We start from the raw sequence: 12,610 nt of genomic DNA on the forward strand, positions 1-12,610 counted from the left end.
GTCGCCTGTTGCTGAACGGTTTGTTGAACCGGTATTCCACATTAGTGGCAGTGGCAGGTAGCCACACACACACATGCACAACCACTGCGACAACGTCAACGTGTTGTAACTTAACTTAACTGGTCGACAAAAACCACCAGCAAAAGCAAAACCACCAAAGCACCAATTTCAACAGCCTACTGCTACCTCCACACCATTACCTTACAGATCGATCGTTCCGCTAATGCTTCGCTGCTTTAGATAGTACCCTCCCCTCCCTCTCCGCTGATAAAAATGTAATATTTGGGTTTAGTTTTTATTGTAATACTGTCTTGAAGTGGTAGTAGGATTTTGTCTGTAGTTTGTTCGAGATTTGATGTGATGGGAAATGCAACTTTGGAGCTAAGATTTGGCTTTCCAAATTGGATATTTTTCAATGAATGTCTGAGGAATTTTCGGAATATTTTAGAGGGCATTGCATTCCATGCGTCTTGCCTTTTGGTTCACTTGAAATTCAACAAAGAATCGCAACGCTGAGCCCCTAAAAAGTACCTTAACAATTGCAGTTTATTTTGCATTTCAGTTCTCTTTATTTTATTCGAATTTCTTGCGGTGTTTTTTTGTGGTGACCGTTTTTTTGTTTGTTGCTTTTTCAATTAGCCCAAATTCGTTTCGTGCCAGCCTCACCCTAAAATCAGTTCTGAGTCATTGTACTGTACATTCTGTTGACCAAAAGAAATCCAAATGTAATGTAAATATTGTTGTAACTAAATGAAGGAACCCCAATCCCTCCGCCCCCTCCACAGTAAAAAGCAGTTCAACTTGTTTTTTTACAGTTCGCTCCTTATTGTTATTGTTTTATTGTTGTTGCTTAATGTGCAACTGGTTCGATTGTATCATAAGTTTTTGTACATTCTCTTAACGGGGCGGAGCCTTGAGATGTTGCCTGCTGCCTGCCTGCCTGGCCTGTCTGCTGAATCGAATTACAATTCCGCGAAAGACAGAAAATCGATTCAACTTCGTGATTGACCTTGGTCGCTCAGTGTATTGGTTGTTGGTGGCTACTGTGTTCGATCCATCACCTGTTTATAGGATGAAAAAGTTCACCACAAACCGAAACACCTTGCCGAGAGTGGTATTCGAGGCGGCCCGCTCGTCGGTGTCCTCTGGCCGCTCGGCGCCCTCCACCAGATGGGCATCCAGTTGGGCCTCCAGCTCAGCGCCATAGCGTATGATATACCATTCGGCCACCAGGTAGACGATCAGCGTGAGGAATGCAAACTTTAAGTAGATCTTAAAAACGTCCAGCACATGCAGGCACACCTGATGCAGTATTACCCAAAGATCCATAATGTTTGCTTGGATCTCTCTCTCTCTCTCTCTGAGTCTCTTAATCTTTGATCAACGATTGCGATTTTGGGTAAATGAGGTCGTCTCTCTCTCTCTCTCTCTCTCTATAGCGCTTCCTCTGGTGTCTGCTGCCCTCTCCTTCCTGCTGTCTTCACGGTTTTATTATGCAATTGTTGGCTTTAAAGTTTTGCTGCTGTGATGCTGCACATTTCGCTTTCGGCTGCTTGAGTGATGTCGCCTCCATGGATGGTCTTTGGGCTCATTTGCATTCGATAGTAGTGTTGATTGAGGTTCGTCTTTCATTGAGCATAGGCACCTTAATTATGTTAATTTGCATAGAGCATCGCATCGCATCGCATCGCCATTCGTTTCGTTCACTTTTTGTCACTCTTTCTCTTCTTTCTTTATTTTCGGGGGGTATTTTCGGCTCCCTGTAAAAGTTAAACAAAACTAATTTCGCTTTAATTTGACTGAAAATTAATTTGAATCGAACGAAAGATGATCCCCAGCAGAGTAAACAAATTGGATTGCGAAAAATGGCCCGAAAACTGGAGCAAAAGGTGTGACCAACAAAATGGTTGATACATACATATATGGAAATATTTGTGTGAGTGTGTGTGTGTGTGTGTGTGTGTGTGGAGGCTTGAGGCAGGTCAAATTGCTTGATTAGCATAGAAAATGGTTGTTTGATTAAGTTGAATATTTAAATCGAGAGAAATAAATGTTCAGGGGAGCAAGAAGATCCAATTTTTGGGACGGAGGAAACCTTGAATCATGTGGAGATTTGGTAATGCCAAGAAAGAGAGGCTCAGCGAAGGTCTTTATACTTTAAAGGTAATCTATGGATGGGAGGTCTATAGAGGTAATATATTTAAAAGGAAGATCCCATAGGCCCAAAAACATACCAGAGTGTATCTTCATATGATATGCTGTATACTTACACCCTGAAGTCATCAAATTTACATTTATTTCCAAACAATACTCGAGCAATCATTGAACCCTGAAAGTCCCAAAATAAAACCCAAATCTCTCAAGTAATATTCAAATTTTAAACTCATTTCATTGAACTCTGATCCAAAACGATTCAAATCATAAGTCAATCAATCAACTCTTGCTCCCAAAAGGCCCTGATAATGAACCATATTTTTATGGCACCTTCAACCTTCCGCTGGAGACTCCACTTGGTACACCCCCTTACAGCGCACGCCACTGCGCCTGCTGTCGGCAAACTGACGAATTGAAGAGACAAACCACTGTCAAAACTGGCCAAAGAGTTTGCATCTTTTTGGATTTGAATACACTTGACAATCGCTTAACAAAAAGCGACTTAACCTTACCCCAAACGAAACCAGACAGCCGGAGACCAGGGACCAGAGCCCGATGAGATGAGAGGCAGATGCAGAGGCAGAGTCGACTCCTCTTCAGCAATCCTCTTCGATAATCGCAGCAATTATACTAAGCACACAAATCAACTTCAACTTCACCGCTGGACGCTGCTGCTGGAGACCCGAGGAGTAGTCTCTTAGAGGGAAAAACAAACCATAACGAAATGTTTTACATTAATTTCAAAACGCATGCGACAACCCCAAGTTGCATTGCAAAAAATCAGAAAAATAAAAGATACAAAAACCAGTTGCAGAAATTACATATATACAAAGTGGATTGCCTTCGTCCGTTCACTGGAGGTGGAGTGCCAGTGGCAGTGCGTCGCGTAGCGTCTCTTCCTGGCCATTGGGGCGAATGCAAAACTTTTGTAAATGCTGAAGTTGAATTGTCGCATAAAAGCGGAAAACTCAGGGACCCACCCCGCTACTCGAGCCTCAAAGCGAAATGGAGATAATGGATGGACAAGATTCAGTGTGACAGGCTGGACAGGCAAATCTTTAAGAAGATTTCGCAGAAGCAGTCGCAGACACTTCACATACTCGTACCCGTACCCGTACCCGTACCCGTACGTACTCGTAGCATGATGATGACAAGATGAGTCTGGGGTCTCGTCTCTGGTTGGTGTCCGCTGACCGCTGGGTATTGTGTGTGCGTGGATCTACCGGTTTTTCGAGACCAGATACCTTGAAAGACCTTCTGACATTTTGCCGATATTGTTACTCTTCTTCTTTTTTTTTTCGGCTATGGGGGCAGTGCCTGATTTTTGGTTACTCTTCTCTGATCTTGAAGAACCTGTAGCACTTTGGCAATGATAGAACAGAGGCAACAGCTGCAGTTTTAAGCTATCTTGGAGGAAGTTCTCCTGCAGTTTGACTCCATTCAGAGACGATGAATGCAGATGCAGAGAGATGAAATAAATATATATAAATGGATTTCTTCTTTATTGCTACGTTAAATGCCTCTCTTGCTCATAAATTGAATTTTTGCAATTTATTAAAGACAATTTCAACATTTTCAAGTTAAGTTAATGAAATAATTTGTATTTTTTTCTTTCTCTCTCTTCGCTCTATCATTTTCCTGCTCCTCTCTGTGGATCATATTCCGTTTGGATATTTTGCATAAAATTCGCGTCACATTGTAAATTATTTAGTTGCATATTAATTAGTGGACAATTCCCACCCCACCGGCTGGGCTAGCCGTAACAAAGAGACGAAATATTGTTCAAGAGAAGGCTCTTACATAATGGAAATGGTGTTAACTCGACTCCAGTTACCAGTTCGTTGCAGCCATTATTATTGTGGTTGTCTTAGCCATTAAAAACCGTAGCGTAGGGAAACAAAACCGAATGTGGGTGACCACCAACACCACCACCACCACCACCACCACCACCACCGGTGAATGGTCAAGTCGGGAAAATATTATAACATTTGCTTGAGGCAGGAAAAAGAGGTTGTCTGAGTGTGGGGTGGGGAGGTGGGACATCTCGCGGAGGTGTCTTTGGGCCGCCACAAAGTGGTACACGAAATTGTGTCAAACTTTGTTCGGCTTTCGGTTAATGACTGAAATTGAAATTGACTTTTAATTAGGTTTTTTTTTTGTTGCTCCGTTTCTCCGTTCATTTGCCTAAAGCCGGGCCGGGCCGGGTCTTCGATGATATTTCCGCATCACAGTCGGAGGCTTATTTCTTATGCATGAACGACTGCCATTGCGTAGGTGTACGACTACCCGAATATACATATGTATGTAAATACATACATTTGTGGTATATAATTACCGATCTGCTTGTATTTGATGCGGAAATGGTATGTCTCAGGCGTGTTGGCATACAAAACTTGAACTACTTCTACCACTCTGCTGCGAGTATTTCTTCCTAATTTGAATTTTAGTTATGCAGCTGGATGTCATGGGGTTTCAGAGGGTGGCAGAGAGGGGATAGCGGAGTGTAACTGGTTTGTTTTCAGGTGTTATATTTGTAGAATTAAGTAACGCATATTGAAGTATTTGTAGGGATTGGATACAGTTCTTCTGGGGCCTATCAATCCTCTCACTTTGCAGAGTTCTGTCTAAAATATCTCTTCCTATGGACCGGAACCCTACACAACATTTTCCACTGCATTTCCATTATATCATTTGGTTGATTTTAAGCCAAAGTGGAAGCCCAAGTGAAGGGCGACCAGTGTCTGCCGCCTGCTCATTCCACTCGAGAGCTCTGGCAGACATTCACCTTCCATTTGGGCCACTTTTTCGTTCACTTTCCAGCCTCAAATTTCAGCTGACTTGGCATAATTTCCACTCCCATGCGTAATTCCAAAGAAAATAGACCTTTCCGATAAGGCGGCGGCTCCTCACTGTTTGCCATAATTACCGCATCATTTATCCACACTTCCGTAGGCCTAGTTCCATCGCAGTACAAATACACAACCGGGCCAAGAGTTTAAACAAAGAAAATCTAATATTTGAGATGGAATCTATCAGAATTAACAAAACAAAAACAAACAACAAAAAAGCTGGAAGCCAGTGTGACCGCAGATCTATCGGTAAAATATACCCACATCTGATCCTCAGAAATAAACCAGAGATGGTCGTTAAGCACTGCTTGCAACAGTTACTGCTTACCGATAAGTACTGCTTGTAACAGTTTATTCTTTAGTACTGCTCACTGACAAGAGCTGGCTGCTATGCATGTACTGCTTGTAACTGTTTTTTTTGTTACTCTTTAGTACTGCTCACTGACAAGAGCTGGCTGTTATGCGTCTACTGCTTGTAACCGTTAGCCAAAAAGAGGCGGTTACTAATTTTTCAAATTTTATTTCATGAGTGAATATTATTTCACATCACAAGCAAAAGGTTTTTTTTTATTTTACAAATTTAAATGAGCATGAAATGTTATTGGTATTTAACAATGATAAGGATGTTTTGTTTTTATATGTATATGTATGTACAAAAGATAATTTTGGGAAACATTTGAACAGAGTCCAAAGCAGAGGTCACAAAGTTGGCGCCAATTTTGGTTTCTGTTATTGTTTAATTGCGTTAAACAATGAGAACAACCAGCGTACAGCCAAGCCAAGCCAAGCCAAATTAATTCATTCAATGGCTTCGATTATTTCATATTCTTCATCCAAAGAATGATCATAGTCGATGTTGTATTTGTTCTTGATTTTGCTCTTGTAATCCTTGAGCTCTGCATCGTTTTCGAATTGATTTGTGTTGTAGCGTTGCATGCCCCGTGGACTGCTGCTGCTGCTGCTGTTGTTCTTCTTTTTCTGGTTGCTGTTGCTGCTGTTGTTCTTCCTTTTCTGATTGTTGCTGCTGCTGCTGCTGCTGTTGCTGCCGTTGCTGTTGCTGTTGTGATGTGTGCGATTCCTAGATCTAGTTTGGTTGCTCTCTACTCTACTATGGTTAGCTCTATTTTTCTGCTTACTGCTACTGCTAGGCTTTGATTTCCTTTCGCTATTACTTTTACTAGAATTATGTTGCTGCTGCTGCTGCTGCTTCTCCTTCTGCTGCTGTTGTTGCTGCTGCTGCTGTTGCTGCTGCTTCTGCTGCTGTTGCTTCTGCTGCTGTGATGATGAGTATGTTGATTGAGGATTGGTACTGTATCTCATGCTACCTCTAAAACTATTTTTGGTCATTTTATTGTAGTCGCTGCTATCTAGGATTCTATTATTGCTGCTGCTGCTGCTGCTACTGCTGTTGATAGTGTTGCTGTTGCTGTTGCTATTGTATTGTGCTTGCTGAAATTGCCGCTGTCTGCCGCCCCGCTCTCTGGTTCCATTTGCTGTCCCAATCTTATACTCATCATCGGCCTCATATCATACATCGTTCTGCTGCTGCTGCTGCTGCTGCTGCTGCTGGTTGCGCTCTGGGACGCGATAGAGCTCATCGTTGTTCTGGTAGAGCTGCTCGGAGCTGGCGCAGTTCACATTCGACCACCAATCGCACACACGAACGGCCTGATTGAAGACAGTGCCATTGGGGCAGAGGAAGGAGTACTGATGGCCGGAATGCAGGCACCAATGCCACACCTTCGAGAGTTACAAAAACGGAGTTTAGTTGACAATTTTTGTGGGGTTTCCTCCTGCCTTATAGCTCACCTGACAACGCGTCTCTGTGTCCGCATAGTAGCCTGGCTGGCGTCCCTGGCAGTTGAAGGCCAGACCCTTGGGCACCGCATCGTACGCTGGATAGTCCTCGCCAGCAATGTAGCCATCGATTTGCTGCAACGAAAAGAAAAGAAAACAAAACAACGAGCACATTATTCATAAGTATATTATGCTCGTAAGTTGCTGCTGATTCTGTTGTGGGAATTATCTCATCGCTGGCCCGACCTTCAGTGGGGTGGGAGTGGGTGTGGGTGTGGATTGGGGTTGTTGCACATTGCTCAAGCAGCCGCATCAGCAACACCAACAAAATGAACTCTAAACAATCACAAAATTACATTTTGAAACAATTGCCACACAACGAAGGAAAAATCTAAAATGCAAATGCTGCAACAGCCCCAAAAACTGAACTCAGCCAACAAAAGAATCGGTGAGGTGAGTGTTGAAAATCTGTGCACTTGCAACAGTTGCACGGGGAGTGGGGAAGGGTGGAGAGGGGGAGGGGGAGGGGGAGTATGTGACAACCAACTGTCAATCTCATGCGTACGAAACCATGAAAAGCACACCGAAAAAAAACAACAACGAAGAGGGAGAGAAACAATAAAGCGTGGCAGCCACCTCATCATCATGGATCACGACACACACCACACACACACACACACACACCACACGATGTGACCGATCCGACCCACCAGTGTGTGGCGTCCTTCTCTGTCTCTCGATTCTATTGTCTCATCATCCATGCATTGGTTCCAGCCTCATTTGGCGGCATGTACATGCTCGTATGTTGCATCTCCATCGACTATCTTGATCTTGCCTCGATTTCTAATCTCTAAATGCAGTTTCCCATTGTAGTTGCCATTCCTCCTGTTACGCTCAAATAAATCCACCTTTCATTTCTGCCTCCTTAACAGGAGGGTGTGGGGTGGGGCGGGGGGTTGCAACGATCTCTTTAAAAGGGTTAAAGTTTGCCTGTCGTTGTTTTTTGGGTTAATGCGGTGTTTATGCTAATCTAAAAATGTCGAAAAGGATGGAGTGGAGTGCGGGGGGATTGGTTATGGGCAAAGATTTGATGGGCTGGGAATTGGAATGGGATGGATGGGATGGATGGCACTGGGGCTGGCTGTCGAGTGTTTGCTAATGGATTTTGGTTGTGGGAAATTTTGTCGCTGTGGAGCATAGACATTTTTGAGAATTATTTCATTGACTTCTCCATATTCCCAAGAGATTTCCTTGGAGCTCTCTTCATGTTAAATCCATCCATTAATTTCTCTCAGTGCCCCGCTGGGGCTGATGGGATGCACCTTCTGTCTTCTGCCTCTCATTTGGATGTGCTTGTTACTGCAGCTATTTCCAGCTCCCCCCCCACTGCCCATTCGGGGGGCTTCAGCCTTTTCCCAATCGCTGGCCAATTTTCACGCTAATAACTTTCCAGAGGTTTTTCACATTTTCCGACTTCAACTGCAACAAAAACGATTCGAAGCAACAAACTATATAGACCAGAGGAGAGCAGAGCAGAGCAGACCGCCCATTGCCTCAGTAACCCAAAAAGGCAGACAGTCCCACACTTCACATCCGCCCTGTGCTCCCCAATTACTCTCCCCCCCCCTCCCTCCCTCCCACTCTGCACAAAGTCTCAACCTTTGGCCAGAGAGCGTTTTTCCTTTAAATACCAAGCCGAGCCGAGCCGAGCCGAGCCGAGCAAGCGATTCGCTTTAAGCAGACAGCGGAGATGTGCGCGAGTTGGGGCCTGGGGCCCCCTCTGGCATAAGAGTATGGACTAACAAATGCAAAATGGAAAATGTAAAATGGAAAACGGTTAATTTTCCCTTGCATTTTCGCTGCATTTTCTTTTGGTTTGTGTTTGTGTTTGCCAAGCGCGGTTAGGGGGGTAACCAAGGCTAATTGATAATGTAACACGAGCTGCCAGATGCCAAATCTGATGATCAGCTCAACGAATTTTGTGTGCTCTTATGGAATGGATGTTGTTGGACTTCGGCCACTTCACTTCTTTGAGCACTTCTTGGGACAGAATCTAGGCACATAATACTTCACTTGGGGGACTCTTTGATCATCCCACAACCTTCCGAAATATAGATCTAATTGAACCGACTTCAAGCGTAATTGTTTAGCATTCTATGATATATCTTTCTGATTTTCAGTTTCTGCCTGGGATCTGTTGTTTCTCTTCCTAAATGCTATCACAACTAAAGCATAATCATTGACTAATCATAGTCAGTCCTCGTAGTCAGAGTACTCCAGAGCTCAGGAGGATAGACCCAATGACGACACTTTCTTGTGGAGAGGGAGCCAGAGAAAAGAGTAGAGCAAGAGCAGGAGCAAGCGCAGGAGGCGTCTTGAGTCTTGAGGGAGCTTTTGGGTTACCTCTGGACGTGAGAAGATGTCTAACACTTTGGCAGACAGGTTGTCTGCTACTCCCCCCCTCGTCTTGCTCTGCAGCCTCTTCTCTCTTTTGCTTCAGCTTCTTTTTGTTGCACTTGCAACACAGAAAGAAGAAGATGGTAGATGGTAGATGGAGAGCGGAGCGTGGAGAGGCACAGGCTGAGGCACCTTTTTGGTCTATTTTTTTCGGTCTTTTTTTGTGGCAACAATTGTTACTTTGTTGCTGTTGCTGTTGTTGTTGCTGTGACTGCAACTTTGCGTGGGAGCCTGTTTGTTGTTGTTGCTGTTGTTGTTGTTGCAGGGTGGCTGTTGCACGGGTGGTTCGTGTTGTTGCTGGTGCTGTAGATCCATATCAAACAAGAGACAAATGGTGTGCGCAATCTTTATTGTTTTTTACTCGGAATGAATGTCTCGGAAACTATCTCAGATGACACTTTTTTGTTGTTTGTCTCGTTTGTTGTCTGTGCAACCCAATGAAGTTGTCAAATCAATGCACAGACATTACGATCAGATATTACACCACACCCGCACCCGCACCAGCACCAGCACCCGCACCAACAACAAATTATTCAATCAGCCACTTCCCAGGCTCATAAAAACCCTTTTTACAATCATAATTGTGAGCAATAAAAGCCCGAAAAGATGCGACGACCATTTCTGGGGAGGAAGACGCGACTCTTTACGATGACTTACCCCATTGACACAGTTCCCTGCCAGCAGCATCGAGAGTACTCCGAACACGACAATCAGTAGGCCGAGGCAGTGGTACGTGGAGATGCTGCTGCTGCTGCTGCTGCGCGAGAAGAGGCTCCACTGCCCCTGCTGCTGCTGCTGCTGCTGCTGCTGTCTGTGTTGCTGCTGCTGCTGCCTCTTCTGATGTTGTTGCTGCTGCTGCTGCTGCTGCTGCGGTGATTTGTTCGCTGTTGCTTCCATGATGTCTGTGATTTTTCGGGTTTTTATTTCGGGGTAATACGTAATTTAAATGTGATTTTTTTTCTGTTCGGTTACTATCTAAAGATACAAAACGAAAATCGAAAAGAAAACGAAACGAAACGAAACGAGTCGAGGATTTTAATTTTCTGTGTATTTGATTTTTGTTTTAGAAAGGAAATTATTTGCGGCAGCATCTTCTTCTCTTTGCTGTGGCATATAATTCGATTTTATATCTACATGTTTATTGTGACTCATCTGAGTAGGGGGGACTAGGAAGGGTGGTTGGAGGAGGCGGCCCCACCACCACCACCACAACTGCTAATGGAGATTCAGGCATTGCTGTTCAGGCGGCTGTTTCTTGGGCTGTTTCTTGGATGCTTGCAGCTGCCGTTTGCATTCACTTTTGCAGCGGGCGAATGGATGGCCTGGCCTGGCCCCAAATGAATCTTAATTGAGAATACCTCAAATTGTTAACATCGCATTTGATGGCTCATTCGGCTATGGTATTTGCTGTTTGTTATTGGTTTTTTGGCATTATGGGACGGGAGCTGCCATTGGGAAATGTTGTGTGTCTATGTCTGGGGGAATCCACTCATAACCGATATGGAAATTACATGGCCGGGCTTTGTAAGCTGCTCGCTTAAGTGTCTATCACTTTGTCTGATGCTGTTTCTCCTTATGAAATCTGCACAAAATGGATCCCAATAATATTTCTCGGCATACTGAGCATGGGATCCTCTGGGATTGCTGAATCAGCTTTTATTTAGCCAAATTATGACCGCTTTTATTACGATCATAGCTGGAACAAATAAAGACCGATCCTCCAGGTCTTATGCCTGCCAAGGAACTCAGCGTATCCTCGTAACTCCCCTTGACCCTTGACAAATTTCACATAAAGTAATTCGCTATTTACTACATGACTTTTCGGTTGAAAAATCAACGTCCTGTTGGATCATAATCAGGGATTGCATTGGCAGTACATTTCTGCATATTATATGAACAAATTTAGAGCTATTCACTCTTTTAGTTTATTTTTACAATTAATATTTGACCCCTAATGTCAAGAATCATCTGCAAAATTTTGTTCCATTATTTAAATATTTTGATTCAAAGTTTCCAAGGACTACAAGGTTTCCCTTTTATCAAGTATTTTTTTTTGGCTTATCCTTTTTTAGATTTTCTCATCATTTATTGCCACACTATGCGTATGCGTAATTTGTTGTTCAGCTGGGGTCGCTTTTGTTTTTGTACTCCTCGTGGGAACTAATTTGCGTAATTGGCGATTGGATCTCTCAGCACTCAGCACTCAGCACTCGAAGCACAATCTAAATGCCACGCACAAAACACACACAGCACAGCACAGCACACACATCACACTCTCACTGAATGGATGGACGTAGATCGGAATATATCGGAGTAGATTGCATTCCCGCCGTATCTGATTGAGACTCACTTCACAACTTCGAACTTCTTAACGAACGCTGGAGGTGCTTCGTTTCGGTTTGGAGCGTCTGGGGTGCACGTGTTGCCGCGTTTGAAGTTGATGCAAAAGTTAGAAAAAAATTCGCATCAATTTTAGTTTTATACTCGAGAGCGTGTTGGCGGCTTGTTGCTTGTTGCTTGTGGCTCGGGGTTGTCCGGGGTCTCCACGGACAGATAGATGAGCGCACGAGGCTGGCTCAGAAAAATGCACAGCGTCATCATCGCTGGAATTGCCAAAGAGCAACCTCATCGTCGTGGCCCAAGCTGAAAGCAAAACCAAAACCAAAACCAAAGCCGAATCCGAAGCTGGAAAACTAAATCATCGTGGCTATTGATGCCTCGTTTTTTTTTCTTTTCTTTCTTTTTACTTGTGTGCGTTGCTTCGGGTCTCTCTCTTAGCCATGGCTCTCATTCATGGCTAAGCAGAGGTCCCACTCTCTCTCTCTCTCTCTCTCTCTCTGTGTGTGTGGCTGTGGGCCCCTCTCTTCCGCCGGCTTTTGTTTTGGTTTTTGTTTGGATGTTTGTTTGGCAGTGTGTCGCAAAGCAAAAGCAAAAGCAAAGCAAAAATTAGTGCGAATTTCTGCTTATTGATGGGGGCAGCCACTTGGCCAACTTAACGGCGATTTCGATTCCATTTAATTGCCGCCTGCTGCCTGCCGCTGCCTGCCGCTTGCTGGTGCGAAATGTTCGCTCATTAGCGCCGGATAAACGAAAGACTTAGGCAACGAACTCGCTCACTCGATTGGCATACGCATTGATGACTCGGTGGGAAAAGAAAAGCAAAAGGGAAAAGCAACACAAATGACAGAAAAATGAAAATTCGACTTGGATGAGAGGCAAATCAAATAAAAGAAAATTTGATTATATTTAGCAGCTCTTAACTGAGGAAATTGTACGGCACAAAGTCTTGAGGGAAAGAAGAATTGATCTTGGTAAAGTACTTTCGAAGGCTAAGAATTGAGCCAAAGGTACAC

The 12,610-nt window shown here is 43.9% G+C and overlaps 3 protein-coding genes across 6 annotated transcripts in view; 1 reads left to right on the forward strand and 2 right to left on the reverse strand.

Moving 5' to 3' along the window:
• Positions 1–12,610, forward strand: part of LOC111079983 (helicase POLQ-like) — a 65,942-nt gene that overhangs the window by 16,245 nt on the left and 37,087 nt on the right. The window contains exon 9 of one of the 4 annotated variants that reach the window (XR_005967941.1): positions 2,504–2,941. The exons of the other annotated variants lie outside the window; for them this stretch is intronic. The gene's annotated coding sequence lies outside the window, so the exon portion shown is untranslated. Of the gene's footprint in view, positions 1–2,503; positions 2,942–12,610 lie in introns of those variants that run through there. 4 annotated transcript variants of the gene reach the window in all.
• LOC111079987 lies at positions 802–1,460 on the reverse strand. The gene has a single exon (XM_022375341.2). The coding sequence runs from the start codon at positions 1,327–1,329 to the stop codon at positions 1,066–1,068; it is 264 nt and encodes an 87-aa protein (XP_022231033.2). The 5' UTR covers positions 1,330–1,460; the 3' UTR covers positions 802–1,065.
• LOC111079989 (protein kinase 4) lies at positions 5,597–11,697 on the reverse strand. The gene is given in 5 exon segments (XM_041593721.1): positions 5,597–6,743; positions 6,813–6,935; positions 9,915–10,008; positions 10,090–10,232; positions 11,608–11,697. Coding segments are annotated over 4 exon segments (1,224 nt in total). The 5' UTR covers positions 10,155–10,232; positions 11,608–11,697; the 3' UTR covers positions 5,597–5,801.

The sequence above is a fragment of the Drosophila obscura genome, unplaced genomic scaffold (genome assembly GCF_018151105.1).
Source record: "Drosophila obscura isolate BZ-5 IFL unplaced genomic scaffold, ASM1815110v1 contig_1, whole genome shotgun sequence".
Lineage (NCBI taxonomy): Eukaryota > Metazoa > Arthropoda > Insecta > Diptera > Drosophilidae > Drosophila > Drosophila obscura.

What these genes read in the sequence shown, in the direction of transcription:
- LOC111079987 (XM_022375341.2), bottom strand. Translation starts at nt 1,329, where the DNA reads ATGGATCTTTGGGTAATACTGCATCAGGTGTGCCTGCATGTGCTGGAC.